The sequence below is a fragment of the Dioscorea cayenensis genome, chromosome 18 (assembly GCF_009730915.1).
Source record: "Dioscorea cayenensis subsp. rotundata cultivar TDr96_F1 chromosome 18, TDr96_F1_v2_PseudoChromosome.rev07_lg8_w22 25.fasta, whole genome shotgun sequence".
NCBI lineage: Eukaryota > Viridiplantae > Streptophyta > Magnoliopsida > Dioscoreales > Dioscoreaceae > Dioscorea > Dioscorea cayenensis.
This window is the reverse complement of record NC_052488.1, coordinates 10,017,891-10,043,505: the sequence shown is the minus strand read 5'-3', so window position 1 is coordinate 10,043,505 and position 25,615 is coordinate 10,017,891. Positions and strand designations below refer to the sequence as shown.

The 25,615-nt window shown below is 34.2% G+C and overlaps 1 protein-coding gene across 4 annotated transcripts; it reads left to right on the top strand.

The window, feature by feature from the left end:
- The first annotated feature begins 454 nt into the window (after positions 1 to 454).
- Positions 455 to 25,407, top strand: LOC120282019 (fanconi-associated nuclease 1 homolog). 4 transcript variants are annotated; one of them, XM_039288732.1, is made up of 15 exons: positions 455 to 759; positions 839 to 1,013; positions 4,179 to 4,702; positions 4,779 to 4,883; positions 7,842 to 8,091; positions 8,175 to 8,237; positions 8,911 to 8,985; positions 9,072 to 9,193; positions 13,973 to 14,046; positions 14,188 to 14,275; positions 20,074 to 20,214; positions 20,287 to 20,513; positions 23,419 to 23,692; positions 23,839 to 23,959; positions 24,495 to 24,642. In XM_039288732.1, the coding sequence occupies exons 1-15, from the start codon at positions 670 to 672 to the stop codon at positions 24,512 to 24,514; spliced, it is 2,349 nt and encodes a 782-aa protein (XP_039144666.1). In that variant the 5' UTR covers positions 455 to 669; the 3' UTR covers positions 24,515 to 24,642. The 4 variants fall into 4 exon arrangements, with proteins under 4 accessions (XP_039144666.1, XP_039144664.1, XP_039144663.1 ...); XM_039288730.1 differs by having other exon boundaries at positions 456 to 759; positions 13,976 to 14,046; positions 23,839 to 24,072; positions 24,495 to 25,407; XM_039288729.1 differs by having other exon boundaries at positions 456 to 759; positions 23,839 to 24,072; positions 24,495 to 25,407.
- The last annotated feature ends 208 nt before the right edge of the window (positions 25,408 to 25,615 follow it).

Here is a 25,615-nt window from a genome sequence, read left to right as displayed (position 1 = left end):
ACACAAAATGGTTAAGGGTCGATAAGAGAGCTACACTGAAGTCGAGAGGGTAAAGGTTGTTAGGAGTTGTTCACGACCAGGAGAAAGTTACTGATCGTGAGGGATTTTCATAGAATTGGGATTGGATTCAGATTCTTGTTTGGGATCCCAATATGTTTTTTAGTTATTTTATAATAATAATAATTTTTTTTATTTGCCAAAGTTTTTTTCAATATTAAAAAAGCCATATCAACAAACTCTAATGAATGAGATAAGTGACCATTAATGAGTAGATTGAGATTTCTAAGAAGTTGTAATTTATATTAGAGGGACTAAAAAGCCGACTTCAAATAGTAGATGAACTATTTTAATATTTAAACTAAATTAAAATATTTAAATGACGATGCCAACTACATTTCTATTTAAAAAAAATTTGAAATGAGTTTTAATTTATCTAAATCTGAGATACTTTTATGCAAAATTTCCCATCAAATCTTCCTCTCTCCGCCTCGCTGAGTCATTGCCGCCGATTTTCTCCAAGAAAGTCGCCGCCGCTCACCAGCGAAAATGAGCCGAGTGCGAGTTTTGCCACCCCGGCTGGAAACAAGCTCGAGCTCGGTAGAGGAGCACTAGCATTTGTCTAGTGTTTACCGCGTTACTATTAGTTTCTGTTTGAAACATTAATCGGGCATGGTGCCCATGCTCTCGGGTCGGGAGAGTCTGATCAGGCTTATCGGTAAGCGAAGGAGGATCCTTCCTCCCAATCTATGGCTTCTCCTGGTAATCATCCCTCTTGCTTGGTTTCCATGACTCTTTCCTCGTCGAAGCACTGATTTCTGTTTCTTGATCTATTTTTCAGGAGTCTGTTGCTTCGGATTCGAGCAGTGGCAAGAATAAAGCGTCATTGGAGGCCTGCTCTGCAGCTGCACATTCTGAGAAACCTGGGGACCTTCCATATGATGTGGAATGGGTTTCCTGCCCTGTTTGCGGGTGTTCTATTCGAGGGACTGATTGTATCATCAATTCTCATTTAGGTACTTCTTGGTTTAAACAAACTTCTTGCATCAATTATGGAAAATTCAATTTCAATGATCCATGTGCAAATTGAGATCTATTAAATAGCCTACTATTGATTGGAAAAAAAGTATGATGCTGCACTAGTTTTTAAAAAGGACTTGAAAATACAGAAACTTTTTATGGCCCAGTCTAAGCTAATTCAAGTTGGTATTCTGCTTTTGGTGAGGACATATTGAAGTGTTTACTGAATGTTGCATGCTCTTTTGTTGCAACTCATGGAAATATAAATACATGCAACTTGCAAGGCTCAACAATCCTTCTGAAGCAAAGGAAACGACTAGTTGGTTCGCACAAGAATAGCCACGTTTATTCACAACCCAAACATGATTAATTGACTAATTCTTAAATAAACAAATCCCAACGTTGCAGCATGGCCATTGCTGACCAACTACATGCGTCTTGCTTAGCGTCTGTTGCCTCAGTCCAAGTATCTTGGAGTCTTTTTAAGCACACGACCTGATCTTCTTGGTACTAGCTGCTTGTCAGACTTCTCAAGTAAGATGGTTTCTAGGTTGATATACCATTTTAGTTACATAACCTTATTTGGTTCATTTCATCCATCAAATATATTGCTTGATAGATTTTGAGAAGGAAACTACTTCATGCTTCTATGTGCTTTACGGTTTGTTGAGTCATATGAATGTCCTTGCAGGATGACAATCTCAAAGAAAATTTGTTTTAGCTTTTCTGGTAGCAAGTTAAATATGGTGCTGGGTTTTGAACCTATTTTTTGTGCAAGTTTTGCTTGATACTCTTTCCAGTGTCTTTCTTTAATCCATACTTATAAATTTTAGGACACCTAAAGCTTGAGAACCTTAGGATCGTACATATTGATTTTTGCATGATGGACCTCTATGCAAGTGAAGTGAAGGGATGAAATATCTTGTGTCCATGTCAAAATGTAAATTCATCATAAAAGCAAGATTGAGGTTGATAGGTTGTTTAAAAAGATCTTGACAATATAAAGAGTGGAGGGCATCACTAAGGAATGCTTATAACTTTTATTGCCTGCAAACTTGTGCAGAAAATGCATGTTTCATACCTGTTCAGCACCAAGTTTGAAGATATTTGGACTATTAGTTAATACTTATCTTGATGGAAACATAATATAGAGACTGTGCTATCATGGTGATAGCTTAATAAATGGCACGTAACCTATGCCTTTGTCGTATTTGCGCTTAGGAAAGCAGTTGATTAGAGATTTAGAGATTTAGAGATTTAGTGTTAGAACTCAGGACCAATTAGCTTCACAGTGAAGACCTTGCACTAAAGTTGAGTTGTAGTGCAGCACATGTGAGATGATCCATCTTCAAAAGCTAAACATGATGTCAAGATTATCATAGTTAGCATTTTGCAGAAATAGCATATTTAGTGTCTAGAATAACTCTGGAATAGAGACTGCTAGAAAAAGAACATGTTGATTTTGTATGAATTTGGATAGATTAACTATAGTTGCACTTCTTCCACACTCTCAGAGCTGCTCCACATTTATTACAGAATTAAATTGACCAACTCTAATATCTTGGGCATTTGGATTAGAGCTTGCCATGCTTGAAAGAACAAATTCAAGCTTCATGACAAGGCTCTTCTAGTAAATGTGTCTAACTTATACAAGGCCATGCTTGTCATGTTTAGGAGCCGTTCATTCTGCCTAAAGTGGTGGGGAAGTCACTGAAGTGGACTGACTTCCTTCGAGAGTGACATTTCCCCTGGTTCAGCTTTATTATTATTATTATTATTAATATTAATATTAATATTAATAATAATATTATTATTATATTTATATTTTTATTTTTTATGATTCAGAAATGCACTCACTAATTGAGCTCTTATATAAGCTTACTTTCCCCCAATTCCTCCCACTTGAGGATTTCTTTCTTTTCTTGCAAGATGAACATCATAACTATTGGAAGTGATATTAACTTACAACCACTTTAGGGAAGTGTCACTTGCACATATTTCCCTACTTCCGACCACTTTAGAGCAAATAAACATCACCTTAGGATCGTGAGCAATTTGTTGAAGTGCTGTTAAGCTAGCTCATATTTTTTGGGGCACCACAAAGAACATTTCTATTATTTTAGCCCTTGGCTTGTGGATGAACTCAAGAATGACTTGCGCATAAACTTTTGAAAGTAGCATGTATCTTAACTCATGGGCTGGGTTGTTAATAATGAAAACTACTGGAGTTATATACAAAGGAAATTGAATAATTATTTCTTATGTCCAAATCTGGATTTTACGCATGTTGTTTTTTATTTTTATTTTTTGATTTTTGTGCTTTGGCCAGATTTTCTTTGGCTTTTGATTAGACTTTGTTTGGATGAAGCTTCTTATAAAAGATATATATTTATTATTTCCTTGAAAAAAAAAGTCCTGCCTATTTGGGACATTTTCTTCTGTGAATAATACCCTCAGGTAATTTTTCCACTCTATCAAATTCTAATAACAGTTCAGAGTTGACTTCTGGTACATACATTTAGTATAGTTATATATTTGTTATGTAGAAGCACCTATTTTACAACTTAATACAAAGAAGGGGCAAGGGGTCAGGGGTCAAAAGAAGAAGGAGGAGAAATCCTCTACATAATACTTGTAAATTCTGCTAACATAGCCTACCCTGTGCTGAAATAGTGAAATGTCCTTAAATCCAGTGAGTTCTTTTATTTCAAGACTTTTTAAATGCTTGTATAGTTGCATATTTTGATTTTTATTTTCAGCTATGCCATGAGGAGTTGAAACAACCTCTTAACAATTTTGTGTCATATCGTGTGCCTTGGAGTCAATGCTTAGGCATTCTTCATAAAAGAAAGATGTATAAGAGACTTTAAAGACATTTAGGATTGGCTATGATATGGCTTGCTATACATAGAATAATCATCCATTGCCACTTTGGTGGTAGCAATATATGCATAACAAAACATTAGTTAATATTTAAGAATAATATAGAAGCTGAACATTTAGAGCCATCTTCATTTCTTCTTCTTTTATTTTTTTTATTGAGATTAGACCAATGACTGTTTCTTTTCAATTTTAAATTCTTTATTGCTGTCAATACTTGTACTAGTAGATGTTTTCCCTGATGTTAAATATTTAACATTTTGAACACTAATGGCTTGCAGATTCATGCCTAGCCACAGGGAAAAAGCGAAAGTTGACTCAAAGCACACTTCTTCAATTCAACTTTTGCCCAAAATCAAGCATTACAACCCCTTTAACTAATTCAAGCTATCAGGCAAATTATGAGAAGGCCAATGAAAGTAATTGTGCTAATAAATCTAGTAACAATCATGTGTTGGTTGAATTTGCTTCTGTCCAAAATTGTGGAGGAAATCAATTTTCCTCAAACTCGCTTGGCCATGTTCATTGTGATATAGATACATCTGATGCTGCATCTATTGAAAATATAGTTAATGAACGAACTATCCCTCATCATGGAGTTGATCTACCAAGTCTTAACATGCATTGCCAAAGCTTGAAGATTCCCAGACTTGGTTCTAATGAAGCTGAAGATTCTGACTTTGTGGAGACACTTGAAACGTTTATTGTTGGCCGTAGATTTCACCAAAATATCGAGTTGCGGCACGGTGCCAGCCTTTCTGTGTTGAGGGATTCAGAGAATTCCAACGACATACATGCCATCAAGGTTTGCTTGCCTTTTGCTTGGCCTTTCAAATACATATTCATTCTATAACATAAATGGTCTGACTTCCCTCATGTAGGTGTATTATGCATATGCTGAATCTGAACAGACGCTTGGATATTTGCCTCGTGAATTGGCTAGATGTTTGTCTCCTCTAATTGACAAAAATAAAATAAAATGCCAGGTAGAGGCACATGACATAACCATCCAATTTATGCATTTGATGAAGCAGGTAGATTAATACATGTGCAATAATTCTCTTAAAATTGAATATGGTATGCATGATTGTTTTGGGTAAAAGGAAGCATTAGTTGTTTGTATTTATAAACTCTGTAAACTGCATATACCATTGTCTTTAACCATTTGACCATGTTTTCTTATCTCATTTGTTGCCTAATGAGTGAATTGGTTTTAAACCGACACTTCAACGGGGGCCATTTTGTATTTTCTGGTAAATTTGTTAAGCATGGAGCATATTGTAATTTTTTACTTAACCAAGTTTACTTTATTAGAGATCCTGCCACTTCAAATTGCTTAATTTAGTAAAGTATGAATATGAATGACTAAAGTGTGTATGGTTAGCATGTAGCCTGGTATGAGAGCTAATTTAACTAGTTCTCGCAACATCTGAATATAATAAAATAAAAAAAGAAAATAACACAGATCAATAGCTCTTATTAGAGATTCTCATAGTACCAGTTTGGTTAATCTGTAAAATGTGGGTATGAATGTATAAGCCCATGTTTCTCATCTTATCAACTTAAGCTTTCCATTTTGACCTAAGCTCAACTAACATTTCTTTGGCTGGTATCTAATTGATTTTTACTGGCAAAATTGGGAGTCATTATTTAAATATATGGTGGTATGTTCAACCAAATTAGCAGCAGAAATTATGGTATCTGCTCTCATGTATGCAGAAAGTAACAAGCAAGAATAGGCTACTCTATCTTGCTTGCCAAATGTTATTTTATCTACCTTGAAGAACTGACAAAAATGGTTGCAATACATTCTCTGTGATTTCTTAGTTGTTTGATCAACCTGATCTTTTAATCCAGATTTTAGGATGGTAATCATGCCTAGACATCTTTTGCTGTGATGCCTATCTGCCCGCTTTTTGATTGTCTTGTTGCCAGTTTGGCCGTAAGCTTTTGTTGCTACCCTATTTTAGCTCTGAGCAGATGATTCTACTATTAATCCTTCAACTTGAAAGTTGTACACCATTATCTATATTTTTTCATGCTTGTGCACCATTCAATGCTTGCATATGGAATCATCTGATTCTCATCATCAATCTCATATTGACTGCTGTAATACCCTTTCAATCCTTGGTTTTCTTACGTGTCTTGCTGTTCATTCGTTAGGAGTTCAGTGGGTCATGGACTTTACGATTCTAGTGTCGCTGAGCAAGTGGCTGAATATATCTTTGTATCATAGGCTGTGCATTTTGTGTGTTAGGTTAAAATTTCCATAGTCAAAAATTTTGGCTATGTCATATTCAAAACTGAACCAGATCAATTGATCTTATAAGCTGTATGCTAAAGAGACAATTGATTTTCAGTCAGATTTGATAATTTGGGTTTATTGACTAATGAAATCATTTTATCATCAACTTATTCTCAAAATATAATCATTTTACACCTCTAAGTATAAATTTGTAAATATTATTTAAAATAAAAAACATGCTAATTCTATATGTAATATAAGGAATAAGATGAAATATTCATGATATCAATTTATTTAGTTCTAAATGTCTATGTGATATGATATGAGGGAAAGTATCTTTGCACATTGCATGATCTAAACCATTGATATGTGCCTAGATCTACGCCTAGGATTGGAATCATAGTGAGAGGCCATCTAATGGGGGAGGGGGTGAGCCTCCAAAGGTGCCAAGACCCTCCTAGCTATCCCACAATGTGGTTGAATCTCCAAAAGCGGTAAGGTTCTCCCGTCCATCTAATGATGGAGATGGAATCTCCAAAAGCAGTAAGATCCGCCCTGCCATCTAAAAGAGGAAAAATGAGCCTCTGGAGGTCTCAAATCTTGCCTGTCATGCTGATGGGAGAGAATAAGACTTTAAGAGGCTGCAAAACTAAGTTAGTGAAGCTGAAAGCCTATATGAGGGGGATCATCACCACCAAGATAAAGAAGAAAAAGGACAACTTTGAGACCACAAACTCAATTCTCTTCTCAAAATGCTCAATTCGTTTTTTTGTAAAAGCCAATTCGACTTAGGTATTGGAGCATCACCTGAGCTAAAGGCTCGGACACGTCTTCTTGTTTCTATGAATTGATTGCAGGGATCCCTGTCTGATGAAGAATGGTGACCGGAGGAGAATCTATTTTAAAGAATTTCAGGATGAGTATGGCCCCTGATCTGGAAGAAGGAAGTGTTTTGGACAACATTGAGAAGACCCATCATCACCGTCACATTTGGTTACAATTCCTTATCATCTGCGTCATTGACCAAGCTCGGCGCCAAACCCAAGAGATGGATGGATTTTTATGTTAACATAGTAAAATCAGTTTATAACATTGGTTTTGTTTCATATGTTAAAAATTGCTAGTTAAAAAAAAAATTGCTTTCATCTATGAGTTTGTATAGAGTGGTGCATGGTGCAAATTTCTCTTTAAATGACTATTAACCTGTATTATTCTTTTTATATTTTTCTTTTCTTTATCGTTATACTTAATTTTTGTTGTAATCCTTTCCTATTTTCATTTAGGTCATAAACTATTTTTTTGTATACGTACTCAACATAAGCTAAGGTTTGATTTCTTTTCATGCTGAAAAGGTTAAAAATTTCTTGTGCGATGTTTTTCTGAGAAAGCAAAGAAAAAAATTTATGCCTATTAACAAAAAAAATGATTTCATTTTATTTAATTTTAGCTTTCTTAGTAGTATGGTCATAAGTTTGTTGGCTCGGTTTATTTAACATGTATCCTAGTTACATTTGGATATTACATTTTTAAGAATAGATATCTAATGTGATCCTAATGGAATTTTTAGAACCTGAAATTCGTTACTATTCTTGTCATATCAAAGTGCAAGTTAGCTATGGACTGCAATTTGCGTGAGGTGGGATCATCTGAGAAGATAGTTAATTAATTCCCTGATAATTTCTATCTTACAATTTTGCAGGGATCTATAACATCTCTTCCTAAACATCCTCATGGTGCTGTTCCTATTCGACTTGTTTGTCAAATGGTGATCAAAGATAATTCGATGGAATCTGTTGATAGAGAAACTTTTAAATTATTATGGCGTGATGTTGTTCGGGTGGTTGATCATGCAAAAACTCCTGGTTACCAACGAAATTTCCGCTTACTAGTTCAATATGTTTTGCATAATCATCTCCATCTCTTTGTTGATGAAGAAACATCATTTCTAGGTATCTCTGTTCTTGATATATCTTTATTGACAGTTAATTCCTGCAGTTAGTGTAACTTGTTAATGGTTGTTGTGTTGCTTCAGGATCATTTAACTTATTATCTGATGATGCCCAAAGGCTTTTTGTTCGTCTCTATACTCGTAAAGGTTGGTTCCATGCGCCTTTTCTTATGTACACTATGTGGTCTAGTGTCATAAATATATTGTCATCTTCTGGCCTAAATCAATTTTGAATTGTCTTCACTGTGTGCTTGGAAGGGATGCCCAAATATGTTAATTTGAAACTACCATCAAATTTTGTTTTAATATGGCTTAAAATGTTTCCCTATTAGTGAAGGTCAAATAACTTCTTTATTTCCTGTCAGCGTTAATAAATGAACCTGATTCTGCTCACTGAAATGGAGGACAGAAGCTGAGACAGCTATACATTATGGTAGCAGTAGAGAAGCTATGCATAAATGTTACTATTTGTAAATGATTAAGCTGAGCCCGGCATCTCCAAATGCTATGTTCATTCAAAAAGACCTAGTCAGCATGTTTGCTGATGTGGCTTGTTGTTGGTTCAGAACAAGGTCATATTGCTAAATTTACTGGGACTGTGGTCGTTTGCTCAATTATTTTTTACAGGGTTTATAAATTTCCTGTTTTTAAAATTTGTTATTCCCATGAAATCATTTATTTTGGATTTGTGGATTTTATTGCCAGCATCCTTATTTATGCTAATACATATTGGTCTTTTGAGCCAACATCTATTGGGGTAATCCCTTTTTATTATACCTAGCAGTGTGCAGTTTATTGGATTATGTTTTTGTTTGTGTAGGTCCATGGTTTCGGATGGCTAATATTTCTTACCCTGAAATATCAGATCCTAAGAAAGCAATTCTGGAATTGCAGTGTGGGTTTCTTTGCCCCTTTTTATCTTTGTAATCAATATCTTACCTATGCCATTGATTGGTTTCTTATATTTTATCGCATCTACAGTGGCTGGTTACTTTGATTCTTTCCCTCTCAGCGAGGCCCCCTCGATTAATGATATTAGAGATGTTCTTGATGTGCTGTCTGCTTCTGAAATACGAGAGATTTCAAAACTGGAACTTTGTAAGGTTTGCTTTACAATCTGGAACTCTTTTTCATGATGGGTTTTTTTTCAGTTTCAAGGTAGATCTCTAAGTAACATCAACATCAATAATAGATTGCACTACTGAGTATGTTCTTGGGACGGAATTTGATGAAAAATTATGCTTGTTGTGTAAAATATTAATGTGGAACTACAAAGAAATGCAAATAAGAAAATTGGCATCTATCATGTGTCTTTGTCTCCACATTCTTGCCTATACATTTGGTGAATAATTTTTACCTTTACGTGTCACTCGTATTTCTTCCCTTTATTTCAATAATTTGTTCAATTTTCTTGGTAGAAACCCCTTTTAATTCATCTTCAGCTTACTTTCTGTTTTTTTTACTTTACTTTCCCCTCCCCCTTTTCTTTTGTTTGTGTGTATTTGTCCTTAGTACCTGAGAAAGTTCATATATAGAAGTTTTATTGTGAGGATTACTGTTGTTTTATTTTATTTATTTGGGATCATTGTGGATGGTTCCTTTATAGTTTGGAGGCCACCATGGTTTATGATCCTATACTGCATATGACTTCTGATGACTACATATTATTAGCTAATATGTGGACAGATACGGGTCAGATATCCAATCAATCTTTTTTTTTTTTTTTTCTGGTTTGGATCCCTATATTAATTTTCTTTTGTCAACGCAGTCAGTTAAATTTCTCATTGTTCAGTATGAAATTTGCTACCATATTTTTTTATGTCTTGTCAGAGTTAGTCTATTTTATTTTATGTACTTAGTTTTAATCTTTATTTTTGTTAGTTTGTTAATTTCATGGCTATATATGTACTGTCAGTCTATAAGGAGAATTGAGGAATGGGAAATCTATTTATCTACTATCTTGTGTTTATTAGCACATTTCAACCTTGTGCAAAGTATTATCCTAGGCCTTCCAATGTTATGTTCTGTATTCTAAACTATGCATTTTGTATTTCTTCTACATTTTAGATTGATCACTTTCACATGCTGGCAGTTATTGTTAAACCCTGAATGTATATCTTTTGTGATCTTTAAATCCATGGTGGATAATGTTAGCTACAAACCAAATATACTAGATTCAACTCAAAAGCTTAAGCTAATAGGAAGAGAGAACCAGACTTATATGTTCATATTAGTTTTTACTAACTTAACCAATGTGGGACAGTCAGTTATTCTAATAGGGATGAATAGGATGGCTGCTTCCAAAGTACAATGAGTATATCTTCTCATTCAAGCATGATCGATGAGAAAGCTGATGATTTCTTCTAATGAGTAATAATAAGTAGTAAAAATGTTCTAATCACATGAGACGCAAGAGAAATGAGAGAAAGAAGAGAAAGAAGATAGAGAAGCACAAAAACGACTCTTTTAGTTATCCATGCCTCTTCTTCTATTAATCCATAGGGAGATATATGCCTCAAGAAACCAAAGAATCATTTAAATAAATACATCAGTAAGTTGTTGTACCTTCAGCCTAATACACATCATAAAAGACATGTAAGACCAAAGATGAACTACGGCACTGAAGTGTCAATGAATGCAATTAAAAGTTGTCCAATGGTGTTATCGAAAGTGAACTATGCACTTAGCTAAAGAGTCAAAAATTTTCAATTATAAGTAGGATCATCTATAGGAAGAGAAACAAGTGCATGTAATAGTAGTACCGCCTCCCAATTCTTTCACAGACAATAAAGGTTTAGATCAAACTGGAAATCGAACTACCTGATACATAGATCTACTAATTCTTTGATTCCAGTTAGGGGTGAGCAAAAAAATCCGAATCCCATGGTCTGATTTAATGTTTGATTTTTTGACCTGAATTTTACGGGTATTCGATATGTTTTTTACGGATCGGGTACCGATCCGAATTTTTAAGATGAAAACCGGATCAGATCTGGGTTGGGAGAAAACAAAAATTGAGTACCCGAATCCGATCCGGTTTTCAATATATTCTTATATATATATTAATAAATTTAAATTTTACATGGGTTAAAAGTAAAAAATCAAAATTCATAATCTAATCCCTTTAATGAGTTATGTTTATCTATATATAAAAATGTAAGTCGCTAATCTAATCAATTTAAGAGTTATGCATATATATATTAATAAATTTAAATTTTATAAGGGATAAAAAGTAAAAATCCAATTCCCTAATCCAAAAAGTTATATTCTTTTTTCTTTTAATTCCTTTCTTATAGTCCTCATCTCCCCATGTCTTCTCTCTAACCTTCATTATTGATGAGACGTCTGATGCATAAGAAGATATTTGTACTATTTAGGATGGATAAAACTTTTTATTATTTTTGTTATAATTTTTGTTATAGAGAATAATATAAGATTTTAATCCTTTTTGTAAGTTATAAGTTTGTCATATTTGTTTTTTATGTAGTGTTATTGTATAAAAAATATTTTGTAAGACAGGTAAAACTTCAATTTCGATTCGAATATCCGATATCCGATCCGGTTTAAACCGGTACCCGTTTTTGGTATCCGGTTTAAACTGGAATGGATATGGGTTGAGTTTTTGTTGATCTGAAAAACTGGGTATTTAATCCAATTTAGAAAATTGGATCGGGTACCCGGTTTTGCTCACCCCTAATTCCAGTTAATAAGAAAGAGAGATCTTGAACTAAGAAATAGACCTAGAAGCTAAGATAGGGCATCCTGAGCAACAATTGCAAGAAGAAAAAGGAAATGATTTGAATAAAAAAGGAAGTGACTTGGACAATATGGGATGGCAATGGCTTCCCCCTTCCCTTGGCATACCACATACCATGCTTTGCACCCCGCCCTACCTTGTTTTATTTTTAATCTTCTCAATACCATAACCGCCTCCCGTAATTCTGCTTCAGCTCCACCGGGTGCCATCTTACCCCGCTTGTAATTTTTTTTCCAATAAAAATAGATATTTTAACTTTTTTAGCTTATTTACATTGGTAAACTTTATAATACCAAATTAAATAAAAATATTTCTAGATATATAAATAACACAACAACTCCAACATTCATCTCAAATTCTAAGAAAATATTGAGAGAAATTAATAAATGATTTATTATTATTTTTTTATTAATAGACTATCAAAATACATAAGTATAATCAAAACAGACAACTATTATAATTGAGTGGTGGGAAAAAACTTATATATATAGAAACATATAAGTAATTTTTTTATTGCAGCAGGGCGGGGTAAGGATTTACTGAAATTGGTCCGCCATGCATTCCCCACAAAAAATCTTGCCCCACTCTCTAGGAAAAATACAAGCCCAATCGGGGTGGTTCAAGTTGGAATCCGCAGGTCGGCTTGAGTTTTGTCATCCCTGTGGACAATACTAAGATTTGGATAGTAGGATGCTAGTTTGATTACTTAATTATTACTAGTTAATACTAATTTATTTACAACCAAATCTTTAGAAATTAAATTTCTAGCTAGTAACTTCTATTGATTTTTTTTTTTTTATTTTTTCTTCTTCATCAAAGCTTTGACTAGTAAAAAAAAAATCGGATCCTGTATTTCTAGGATTGGATTTCATACCTGAATGAACCTCGTAATCATAAGAAAGTTGGTTTTCTAGATATTGGCCTAGCAAAAGAAAAATCAAGATAGGTTCCTATAAGATTGGGTCCCCCCTTAAAAATCGGACAGGAAGGTTTTTTCTCATCTGTCTCAAGTAGGAATTTGAAATGAGTAGTCTTAAGCCAAAGCTTTATTTGTTCTGCTTTTTTAATAAACCTTTTGGTTTATGAAAAAACAAAACAAACTAGTGCATGCTACAATGGGTGGGACAAAGGGCAGCGATCCCATGAGGGTGAGTTAACCCCAAAACCAATCCTCAGTTCGGATTTTAGGCTACAAGTCACCTACATGAAGTTGGAATCATTACTAATCGCCGGTTAGCTAATTCGTATGTAGCCATCTAGCTAGCCTAACCAGAAACTAGAGCTGGATCATTCAATACCATTGAATTGAATAAATTACATGAACATTAAAGGAGTACAAAGGAATACATAAGATAAGAATTTCGGGCCATGTATAATGAAGCTTTGTGCTGGTTCTGGAGAACCACTTCCATAGTTCTCCAAAACTTGAGATGTGTTTAACTACGCTTTTAATTCACTTTTATTTGTAGAAGTTCCTTGACTAAGTAATTTTTGGTAAAGCAAGAATTCCAATTGATTATTTCAAAGACCCCTAAATGTATCAACATTTCTTCCATTCTATTTTTGTACCATTGTGCACATTTAGTTTAACATTATACTCAAAATGAGTTGCAGTAGTTTTTTTATTAAGGGATTAGTCTGAGACTAGACTTGACCATGAGGAGGAAAAGCCTTCTTAATGTTGAGAATGTATTGTATAGGTCTAACTCTTTCTTCTCAAAAAACTTTACATGATGAGCAACTCATTTTTAAAGCAATCCAACCATAATGGAGGGTAATACAACAAAAAGAAGGTTAGAGTTTCTGACCTAATCTGGAAGATATTATCACCCTTCCTCAGTAAAATATCGGTAGGTACAATCAATTACAGATCTGTAGGAGCGTATTTCAAATTATTTGCTTTTATGCATTCTTGCCTTGACCACCAAATTCTCATGCTTCTCAAGACAAATGATTGGGTCAATTTTGGAAGCCAAATATGCCATACCGCATTTCCATGCATCAAATTTATGAGAATTGGCTTATTTTTGTCTTTTATTTGATGTTTATTTGTATTTTATATTTTAATATTTTTTTAAGGACCTTTAAGTTATATATATGTTGCTTTTGTTCTATGGTAAATCAGCAGAAAGGAGTCAATTCTGCACGAAGGAAGGACATTTGTAACCGTGTATATCATGCATACATAAATGGAAGATGGTAAATATTTTTTTTTTTAGTTTTTGTTTGATGCTATCTTCTTCTGCTTTAGGTTTTGTTTTTTCTTTTCGTTGCTAGATAAAGGGTTACTTTTAATTCCCCTGAACCTATATCCTTAGATTTTGATTATTTTCTTTGCAGTCCATATTTGCCAAAGAGAGTTTTAGAATGGGCAGGAACTTGTGTAAAGATCTCTTCCATGGCTGAGATGCTTTTGTGGCGTGTCCAGGTGATAAAATGGTGGTCCTTCATTTTTTAAAGTTATGGAATAAGCATTCAATGAATCATATTGATAGAATTATTTCCTTGTCAGTTTTCTTGCCTATTAAGTTTAATAGATATGTGTAGGCCATTACTTAGTATTATTACATCCATAATAAAAATAAGAGTTTCTACAAATAATGCAACTTTTAGATAGATTGGTCTACATATCTGTTTTATTTATTTTAAACTCTTGAATTCGTTACATACACTAAAATATATATTAATTGTTATCCTTTATAATTGGTCTATGATCCAGTAGATTAGCCTTAATTCATCATTAAAGCCTGATACTTGTTAGATGTGGCAATGATTATTATTAGCAGGTTGTCAACATTTCTTACGTGCAAACTTTTACTTTGGCAATTTTATTACCTGTTCAAGGGTTGATTGTTCTTAATGTGTGGTGTTTTTTATAGTGAAGAGTTAAGTGGAGTAACATTTGTACCTATTATTGATTGTTAATAATTATGAGGACAAGGTAAGTTGGGTACATAAATTTCATCTCCTCGGCTAATTGGACGTATATTTCTGTGTCTAGCTCTGATGGAGAACCTCCAAAACGGGGTTGGGCTTGTGTCCTGGCCATCAGGTTTGAACTTATTTGTTCAATAGAGAAAATGATTTACTTGTGATATGTAGGTTTATGAAATATAATTCACATTAGCATTACAGAAATTATGTCTTTTCTATAGGCCTAAAATAAATCTATGTCAGATCTTATGCCTTAAATATGGCCCATAGACCGTAGTTAAATCCCGACTCTATGCGAAGTTTTCTCGAGATAGACAATTTGATTGTTATTGATAATGTTGCGGTAGAACTGGACATGCTATCCTGTTGTGCTTTATCCTGCCATCTTGTATAGGATTATGAGCAATATTGATGGTAGACTCGTTATCAGAGTATAGCCTTATAGTCTTTTTCCACCTTATCTCGATGTCTTCAAGGATACTTTTTAAGCACAATAACTCACACACATCTTGAGTCATAACCGTTAAGTCAGCTTCTGCCCTTGACTGAGCTCCTCCCACTTTATCTTAAGGTCTTTAAGGATAGTTTTCAATCACAATAGTTAAGACACACCTTAAGCCATAGCCCTGAACTCTGCTTTTGCACTTGACTGAGTTACCACATTTTGTTTCTTACTTTCCACCTGACCACATTGTCACCTAGGAATGTGCAGTAATATGTTGTGGAATGCATCTACTGGAGATCCTGTGTAGTCTGCATCGGTGTAGGCTCTACTTCCGGATTAGCTTTCAAGTAGTGGAGTATCCGGTTTGCAGCTTGTCGGTGAACTTCCTTAGGGCTGCACATGAACTAACTTTACACACTGATAGCACAAGTAATATCCTGCCGAGTGTGAGCCAAATATATAGGCTTCTCAACCTATTTCTGGAACCCTTCCTAATCTACTTTGTTAGAAATATAGTACCACATTGGTTGTGTGATAGAAGTATAATGGGTTTATATATAGGTACAATGGTTGAGCTACTAAGTCTTGAGACTTTTTGGTGTAAGAACCCTAAGCCTATATAGAGCTCATATAGGGCCCACTAGTACCAAAATATGAAATCTAACATGGTATTAGAGCAATATAGTGGAGCCCAATATATATATTAAAAAAAAAAGACCTCTGAGACACAAGTGGTGTACAAGTCCATGTGAGTAGGACCTCTGAGACACAAGTAGTGTACAAGCCCATGTGTGTAGGACTTCTGAGACACAAAGTACTGTACAAATCATGGTAAACAGACCTCTGGTGTACAAGTCTGAGCAAATTCGACCGAGTTGAACTTGAGGGAGGGTGTTAGAAATATAGTACTACATCGGTTGTGTGATAGAAGTATAATGGGTTTATATATAGGTACAGGAGTTGAGCCACTAAGTCTTGAGACTTTTTGGTGTAAGACCCCTAAGCCTATATAGGGCCCACTAGTACCAAAATATAAAATCTAACAATTATATCTACTTCTCCAAGTTTGTGATTGCGATCAATTGGTGTTAAAACAAGTTTACATACTAATTTACTTGTTTCCTTTAAGAGATCAACTACATACTTTTGTTGGGAAATTAAGATAAAAGCAGGACAATCAAAGACTCAAGGAATGAGATTATTTGTGGTTCGAACCTTAGGATAAAATTGAGAAAGAATTTGCATAGGGTTCAAATGCCTCAAACTTTGAAAGGTAGTTGATTTATAATGTGGGCTATAGTGAGGATGGATTCTTCCCAGTATGATTTTGAAACTTGGTTTTGAAGAAACAAAGCATGGGTTTAGTAAGTGATCATTTTTCCTCTTAGCAACTCCATTTTGTTGAGAAATATCTATGTAGGATGGCTCATGAATTCTCGCTTCTTGTATAAAATATGGTGAAAGAAGGTGGTTAAAATAATTCCTTGCATTTTCATATCAGAATCTTTTTATTTTGACACCAAATTGGTTTTGCATAATGGCAATGAAGTTTGGAACGATAGTGCTTACATCATATTTATGTTTGAGGAGGAAAATCTAGGAGATTCTAGTTCAATCATTTATGAGAGAAACAAACCATTGAGTTCATGTGATATTGGGAATCTAGAATGGCCTATATTTGATTGTGAATCAAATAAAAAGGAAAAAGACTTTTATTATGGCTTATTGCAAAGAAAACCCTTGTATTTTAACAAATTCACATATATCACAATGAAAGTCGTTACCATTAACATGCTTGAACAAAGAAGGAAATATACCTTTAAAACAATAAATGAAGTATGTGCAAAACAAAAATGGTTATGCCAGAGGATATAATTATTGAAAAATGATAAACAAGATTTTGAGAAAACATGCCTGACAATAGGAGAATGCACAGTGATGCATCTAGTTAGTGGAGGCTCTCTTGTCCTTAGAAAGTCTAAGCCTTTTCCAGAAACTTGGCCCTGAAATATATTGTGATAAGAATAGAACAAGGCATTGCAGTTCATATCACAAGTTTGTGGATAGATAAAAGGCTAGGACAAATTAACATGAAAAAAAATCTTTTAATAGCAAGGTTTGACTCAGCTGAATGTGATCTACACCAACCACTGTGGTAACTAAACTATTAGCAACAACTACTTTCCTATTTCTAGAAGAAGATGAATATATTGTAAGATGGATTGAGGAAGATGTCATGCCATCTATGGCTCCTGAGTTAATGACCCAAGTAATTTGGATGAATCTATCTGAGGCATATAGTCTATGAGAGGACTTACTAGCGAATGCTAATGAATAGAAGCCACTAGGCTACTCCAATGATCCTAATAGACTTTGAAGCTTGTCAATCTCAGTCTAATTAAAGTGGCTGGGACTAGTCTCTTCAGAAGGTTGTGGGGTATGGGTGACCGAGCTTTGAGGAGTGGGTTTTGTTGTAGAGAGTTGATGAACCTGCCATTGGATTTTTTTTGGTTACCCTTCTAGCTCCGTTCATCGGATTAAGGGGGTTGCTTGTTTCTGCAATGTCTAAGATTATAGGATAATAAAAAGAGGAGTGATTTGAACGAAAAAAAACCCTGGCTATGAAAACCAGCACTAGGGCAAAAAAAAAACAGTGACAAGGAGAAAGAGAAAGCATTAAAAAACCAGTAATGAAGGCCAGAAAAAAAAAATCCCAAGGTCGTTTAGCCCTAAAGCTTTGAGACCATGTGATAAACAAAGGATGAATTCTTTACCACTTTTCATTATGCTCAATAATGAGTATATATACATTGTACGATGACTTTGTATGGAAAACCAAAAAGTAGGACATGAAAAACAGAATAATATTTGGGAAAAAAAATTCGTAAAATGGTTCCCCATTTCAAGGGATTTTTGTTACTAAATTACAAATAAAAAACTATTCTAAAATATCTTCCAGTATTCCAACATATCTAAAATTTTAATTTTAGCTTTCCATTTGGTTGGGTGTAATATCATATTACCTCGAAATGCGGATCAAGTAATCTTACATTATCTCTTTTAGTTGTATAGAATGGGAATATCATTTTTCCGGAGTGTGATAACTTGGCCAATAATAATAGAAATATGAGTATTGCTTGAAGAGGTGGAAATCTTATATTTAGGTGGGAATGTGATTTTTTTCCTTATAATACCCCTCAAGTTCTATATAATTCCCAAAAGCCTTACTCTTAAAAATTTTAAAAATAAAAAAATTGTTGAAGATAAAAAATATTTTAGATTAAACATTTTTCAAATATTAAATAATTAAATTGGAGGAAAATTAAGTTTGATTTAATTAATTACTTTTTTTGAAAAAATGAATTAATTAAAATTTATTATAGTAAAAATTAAATATTTTAATATTAAAATTTACTTTTTTTAATAATAACAAATATTTATTATTAAACAACTTTCATACTTGCATGAGTAAATGTTATAAACTTTAATCTATTTGACACCTATTAAGTAAGGATATTTTAGTAAAATGATAATTGGTAATGTATGATTCACACCTAATTAAACATGGTAATGTTACATTCCAGCCACATTTTCCAACCAAACAAAAATTAGACATATTTCCATCAATATAACTTACTAATTAGATTCTCAGTAATTTTATTTTGAATGGTAATGTAAGATTCCGTCAACCAAACAGCCCCTTAATGTACACCTGTACCTTTTGAAAGGCCCCTTAAGTCATTTGTGATTTCTTTAATTGTGGGCACATCTCCACATATTGGTTCATTAACAATTTTATGATTTGAGATTCAATGATAGAGGATAACCGCTTCATGTACATTACATAATTGAAAAGATTGTAATTTTCAAGTAATTCCTATAACTGTACAATAGTTGATATAAAAAGATGGATTGGATAATGAAAAATAATTGTGAAGTTCAAGCTGTGTCTTGGTAGAAAACTCAAATTCGAAGGTGAATGGTTATCTCTATGGTAAAGACAAGTGATGGTAGATTATCACTATTAAAGCTAATAAGACATTCTAAAGGCATTTATATCAGTTGCGTTAGGTAGAATTGTGAGCTAGAAGTAGTTTTGGCAATCAAAAACCTCTAGTTTCTACATGGTTCAACTGGCTCTTGTGTCGTTTGTCTCTTCATTTAGGATGTAGAGATTGTTTCTTTTCACTTTAATGATTTATAAGTCCTTGATCAAGACTTAGCGTTGATTGTGCTGTATAGAGAAAAGTTTTAATCCGAGTAAGTTTAATTTGTAGGATTTGATTTGATTTTATTATTATTTTTTTCCTGTGACACTGTTGGGAGTAATTTTCTGGTAACCATTCCTCAGTTGAAGAATGCTTTAAATTTCACTTTAATTGCCAGTATTTTCTCTTTCCTTAAAGACAACTGAAGCGACCTAATAAATATTAAAGATATTGTTAGGAGTTTAGGAGCATAATTTTGTGGATTAAATATGATGGCAATCAAGAGTGCCAACCATCGTATTTGTTAACTGAATTTAGCAAGGTTTCATGAGGGAAATGCCAAAAATGTAATAATTTTTGGGTGTCTTCTATGGCATGAAAAGCATGTGAGAATAAATATTGTTGGTCTGTTGATTAAGCCAGCTTCTAGAGAACATATCATGATAGCTGTGTAAAAGATATTGGAGAAAACATGGTCTCTTGAAATAAATTTAGTTAACATGCCTGAAACTTACGATACTCTTCATTGCTTGATTTTACATTTCAGTGACACCTGCTTCTGATTGCTTAATTTTGTCAGCATTTCTGTCATGGTTGATCTTTATGCTATCTTACTAATTGCCATATATGTGCACGCAGAGACTCTTTTTCCTCAATGGAGACCAGGATCTTTCAGCCTTTCTGTTGGTTAATCTGGGACTAGTCAGGTTTCCAGATTACACATGCAGTGTTTCACTACCAATTTTTCCAGATCGAAATGACTTACTTGCATATGATGAGGTGCCATTACATGAACCTCCGGTGACTTCTCCCTAGCTTCTAACTTTACTGATTGTCTGATAATGTGACCAGGCCCTTGGGATTGCACAAATAATGGACCAGTCACTGGATGAGTACAATTTGGAAATGATAGTAAGATGCATAAATCTATGCAATAGTCGCATTCCCAAATCTTTTGAAAAGGAAATCCAGCTTTCTGTTCCTGATTCTCCACCAAAATTTTTCTCACATTTCTCTGCTGCATGGGTCTACTCAAAAGTGCTATTTTTGGGTGTTTCAGTGTTTGAACATGAGCGAAGGTAAGAAAATATCAATTAATTTATCTAGTTTGGAAGATCAAAGTACTGGCAAGCATCACTTAGCTGTGTTGTTCTTGAAACATTAAGATCTATTAATGCATGCCTAGCTAAGATCATGTTTAGATGGCCTTTTGGGTGTGGCCGAGAAGATGTTTAGATGTCTTGTGGCAAGTGTGTTTGTGTAAAAGAATTTAAGTTTATTGTTCCACGTAGTGCTTCTCTTTTGGTGGTAGCATATTTTCTGGCTGCATATTAATAGTATCACTCTTGGTTGATGTTGTTTCTGGAAGAATTTCATACTATACTTCAGCATTTTGTTCTTTATTATTCGTGTTATATGCATATTAATATTCAGTTGATTCTTTTTTATTTTAAATCCTGTAAGTGGATTTACTAGTGAAAGTAAGTGGAGTGGATAATTAATTCTTTGATGCATTTTAGTTTGCCTTATGTTACCTTTGTCTCTTATCAACAGGTGGAGAAAAGACTCACCTTCACCTTTAACTTCACACAAGATGATTTAGTTTTACTATAATGACTGTTTATGTTTCATTATGTTATTACCTCTTCATTTATTGAAGCAGAGTTATTGCCTTCCTTATTTTGCTTCAAGAGGTCTTTACCATGTACAATTTTCTTGATAATGGAAGACGCATGTACTTTTGTTAACCGAGTCTTCCAAACCTATTTATTTAAACATTTCCGAAACAAATAGGTTATACAGCTATGGTTCTTGTCAGGTTTAGCAAACTAGCGAGGGAATATGGTTTACATAATTTCATCAAACCTGTTGTGGTTTTCTCTTCGGCCATAATCTCCTTCATTTTAAACTTTCTGATTAACTCAGTCCCTCTTAGTTGATGAATTTACCTTCTCAATATGCTGCTCTTGTCAGTTAGAAAAAGTCCTTATATTTGAAGTGGCTATTTGTGTTTTTAGCCTACAAGTAGTGCCAGTGTGACTTTTGATGAAAATGATAAGATTTATGAAACTGGTAAGATTAGTGAAAACTCAAGACACATTTTTGACTTGGATATCTTTTGATGGTGGAGAAACATATAAACTAGCAGTGCATGGTAATATTTTCTTTGGTTTGATTTTACATCCATTTTGGAGGGGGTTTATGTTGACAATGTTGCTAAGCTTTGAGTTTTTTCTATGGAGAGGGCCATGAACTAATTGACAAACATTTCTCAAATTTTCTAATTTATTCTCCTGCAACCTAAAAGACCAATAAACATCTCTTTTCATTGATTTGCTTTTGTTCATAAATTTAATTCTATGTTAACGTCTTCTTCCAATATCTTGGCATATTTCTATTTCAGTTACATTTTCCTCCCTTGATCATTTGCAATTTATCAGATTCCCTCTTGCTTATCTGCTTCCACATACAATCTCTGTTCCTTACAACACCTGATACTCCTGTGAAAGATTTCTATTAGTCTTTTTAGAGTGGCCAACAATGGTTTTGACCGTCTCATCTCATCTCTCTAGACTATTGCCTCTTATGTCCAGCAATTTTCTTAGGTTTGGAGAAGGAAAACCTAGTGTGTTGTCGAGGACAACATCAGCACATAGCCTCTTGCCTGGCATTGGCACGAAATCAATTCTAGTATGAACAGATAACCTGATAAATGAAATCTAAATAAAGCAAGCACACAAGACTTGACTTTTTGTTAATTGAGTGATTTTAGGAGTGTAAGAATAAAATTATGGCAAATGAATAATTCCTGAGAAGGTTTTGGAGAGGTGGGTTTAAATAGGTATAATGAGTGGAACAATGATTTCACATGTTATATATAAATTGCACCTTTTTTTTTTAATTAAGTAGTGAGGTAAACCATATGATTTTTTATTACGATCTGAACCAGAATTTTTTTGTTGGCTTTAAATATATATAACAATAAAACAATCATCAACCAAACTGAATGGCAACCAAACTTGGGTTGGAGAGAAAACTATAGCATTACATGGAAGATCAATTGTTAAATCTGACTTACACTTTACATGGGAAATAGCAGTGTGTTACATATTATTTGCAAAGCTTGCATTTATACAGACTGGCTGTGTTCAGGCTAGGTGAAAAATGCCCCCACTATGTACTTAGTCCTTGCTGTTTTCACAGTTCAGAAGGTATTTCTCTGGTCTTCAAATAGAATTCCAGCAAGCTGTTAAAATTTGCTATGCTTTGCAAGAAGTCAGACAATATAGATCGAAGTACATCAGTCGTTTACATACTCGAGGCATTGATTAACAACACAACTTTGGATACATGCAATCATTTCTTAGGTTTTTCTTCATTTTTTTTGTGCAAGCATATTCTTCTTCATCTATTATTTTATTTTATTTGTATTTTTTAGTATGAATGAAAAGCAGATGCACTTGATTAAAGTTATTGTTATATTTAGCCTGGAGGTTATTAAAGTCAGTTCTACATAACATGGAAGAGATTCTTGACCAAGAATTTAGGCTTGGAACATCTAATGTTTTTTCTGGAGGGTTATTGTTATAACGGTTTACTCTGACCATGTCAAAGACCATTGTCCACGTCAGAGGCATTACATTCTCTTGTTCAGTTTATATCTTTCATCTTAATATATTTATTATTTTTATGATGAGTTTTTCTATGGCTTGAAGTGATTATGATGCATATTTTATACCGATCAAAGCACTGTGGACTGTTTCTAATTACAATTTTCATGATTTTTATGTACCTTATATTTCTCACTACAATATGCCAATTTCTACTCTTCCCTATGGGTTTGGCCCTCCCTTGTGACCAGAACAATATGCTATGATTTCCATTTGCTTGATGAATTGGTAAAATAGGCTCATGGGGCCTATTTGTCGGAAAGACTACAGGTAATTCTGAGGCTGATATATGATTCTGTTTGTTCTTTTTCAGGTATGAAGATGCAGTCGGGCTTCTGAGGGTGCTGCTGAGCAGATTTACTTGTGACAGCAGGCGGGGTCATTGGTTGCTGAGGCTTTCTGTTGATTTAGAGCATTTGGGTCATCTTGATGAGAGTCTTTCAGTTGCTGAAGAAGGGGCATTGGATCCCTGGGTTCGTGCTGGTTCAAAAATGGCATTGCAGAGACGGATAGTACGATTAGCAAAGCCTCCAAGGCGGTGGAGGGTGCCAAATTGTGCACACTTTCTGAAGAGAAAGATCAAAGAAGTGAGTGTTTGCTGTACCATCTGGAGTTTATCGTTAAGTGCAGTTGTTTATTCTCATAAGTTCTTTTTAAAAGAAAATAAAGTGCAAAATCATACATAATCTTTTCTAGTTTTGCTAACAGCAGTCATTTAAATGTACTTTGGTAGGTTAATATAAATGGAAGGCCTTTGAACTGTGGAACAGGTGCAAAGAACATATTCTATGGTTATGATGGTGATCTCTGTGGAGTAGAGCAACTAGCTTTGCAATATTATGCAGGAGATGGAGGTAATTGGCAGGGGATCCATTCTGAAAGTGGCATTTGGATGACAATTTTTGGACTTCTCATGTGGGATATTATATTTAGTGACGTGCCAAATGTTTTTCGTTCGAAGTTTCAGGTGAAGAACCACTTACTATATAGGGCTCAAGAATTTAATGTGGCTTAAGTTTGTAAATGATTTTCTTCTTGCTTCTCTACTGAAGCAATGAAAGCAATGAATTTTGCCATTCAAGATTATGCCTTGTTTATTTCTCATTTTGTCTGGCCCCTAGAAACTGAGTGTTGTCTGGTTCTCAATCATACGACCCTCGCTAAACATTTCTTTTTGTACACCTTTTCAATTGTGTCTTTGCCTTTCGTCTGATAGCATCAAGGCTCCTCCCTATCTATCATGTTTTATTTCATGCTGATTCTGGTTATTTTATGCTCTCCAGATTTTATCATTACTCCATGAAAATGTTTTATCAACTAAAATTGAGCTCATTTCTTCCATAATTAGTTTCTATATTATCTTTACTCAAATGCTGTTCAATTTTGCAGATGGCACCACTAGACCTTGACACGGATGACTTTTATATTGCAAGAAAGTTTCACATTGAAGCTCTCCTAAAACTGATACAAGATGGCAAGGCTGAGGAAATCCTAACAAGTTCATGGAAATCACACTTGGGGACCTCTTGCAGAGGAGTCAATTGGGAGCGGCATTCCTTATCTGAATTACAAACTGTTGTAGCATGCATTGGTGGGCATTGTTTGGCCTCTTTTTGCAGGCATTTGGCGCAAGATTACAGGAGTTGGTCCAGTGGAATGCCGGACTTGTTGTTATGGCGCTTTCATGGAGATAGGGATGTAGGTGAATCTAAGCTTGTTGAAGTCAAAGGTCCTAGGGATCGACTCTCAGAACAGCAACGAGCTTGGATGTTGCTCCTCATGGATTGTGGCTTTGATACTGAGGTTTGCAAAGTGAGCCCAGTTCCTTTGTCCTAACTCGTCACCTATTTGAGTTGCAAGTTTTGGTTTGTTAGTAATCTGGTTTCATTTCTTATGGAGCAATGGGTTTTGATTTTTATATTCATTGAGACAAATGGAATCACTGGACTGAAGTCGTTACCCACTTTGTTGCTCAATTCCTTCAACGATTGGTTTCACTGTCTAGTGTTGGCGTACCTGATTTCGCCTTATTATTCATTGAGCATGTACTGAAATGCTATTGTAAGGCTTGATCACTGTTCTTGTGGTCACTTATATTTACTAAATTTATTATTGAAGTTACAATAATGTTAGGCAGCTGTTGCTGGATCTTGAATGAACTGTTTTTTTTTTTTCTGGTCATGTCCTACAAAATCCTGCTTTGGTTTGCATTTTTTTTATGTCTCACTGAGATTTTCAATGTATTTGAAACATTCTTTCTAGGTCAAAAGTGTTGTGGAAATTCAGAAATGGTCTTGTGCAAGTTGATCGCCCTCTCAAGCCATTGTGTTGTGTTCAAGCTAGCGAATGAAATCTTTTTTTTTAATGTATAAAATAATGTTAGTTTGATCTCGGAAGTGGTGGCGAAAAATCAATAATTATTATATTAGACTGTTTTTTAATTTTATATTGTATGAATGCATAAGATGTGAATGAAATTCTTATTCAGCCAAATTTAAAGGACATTAAAA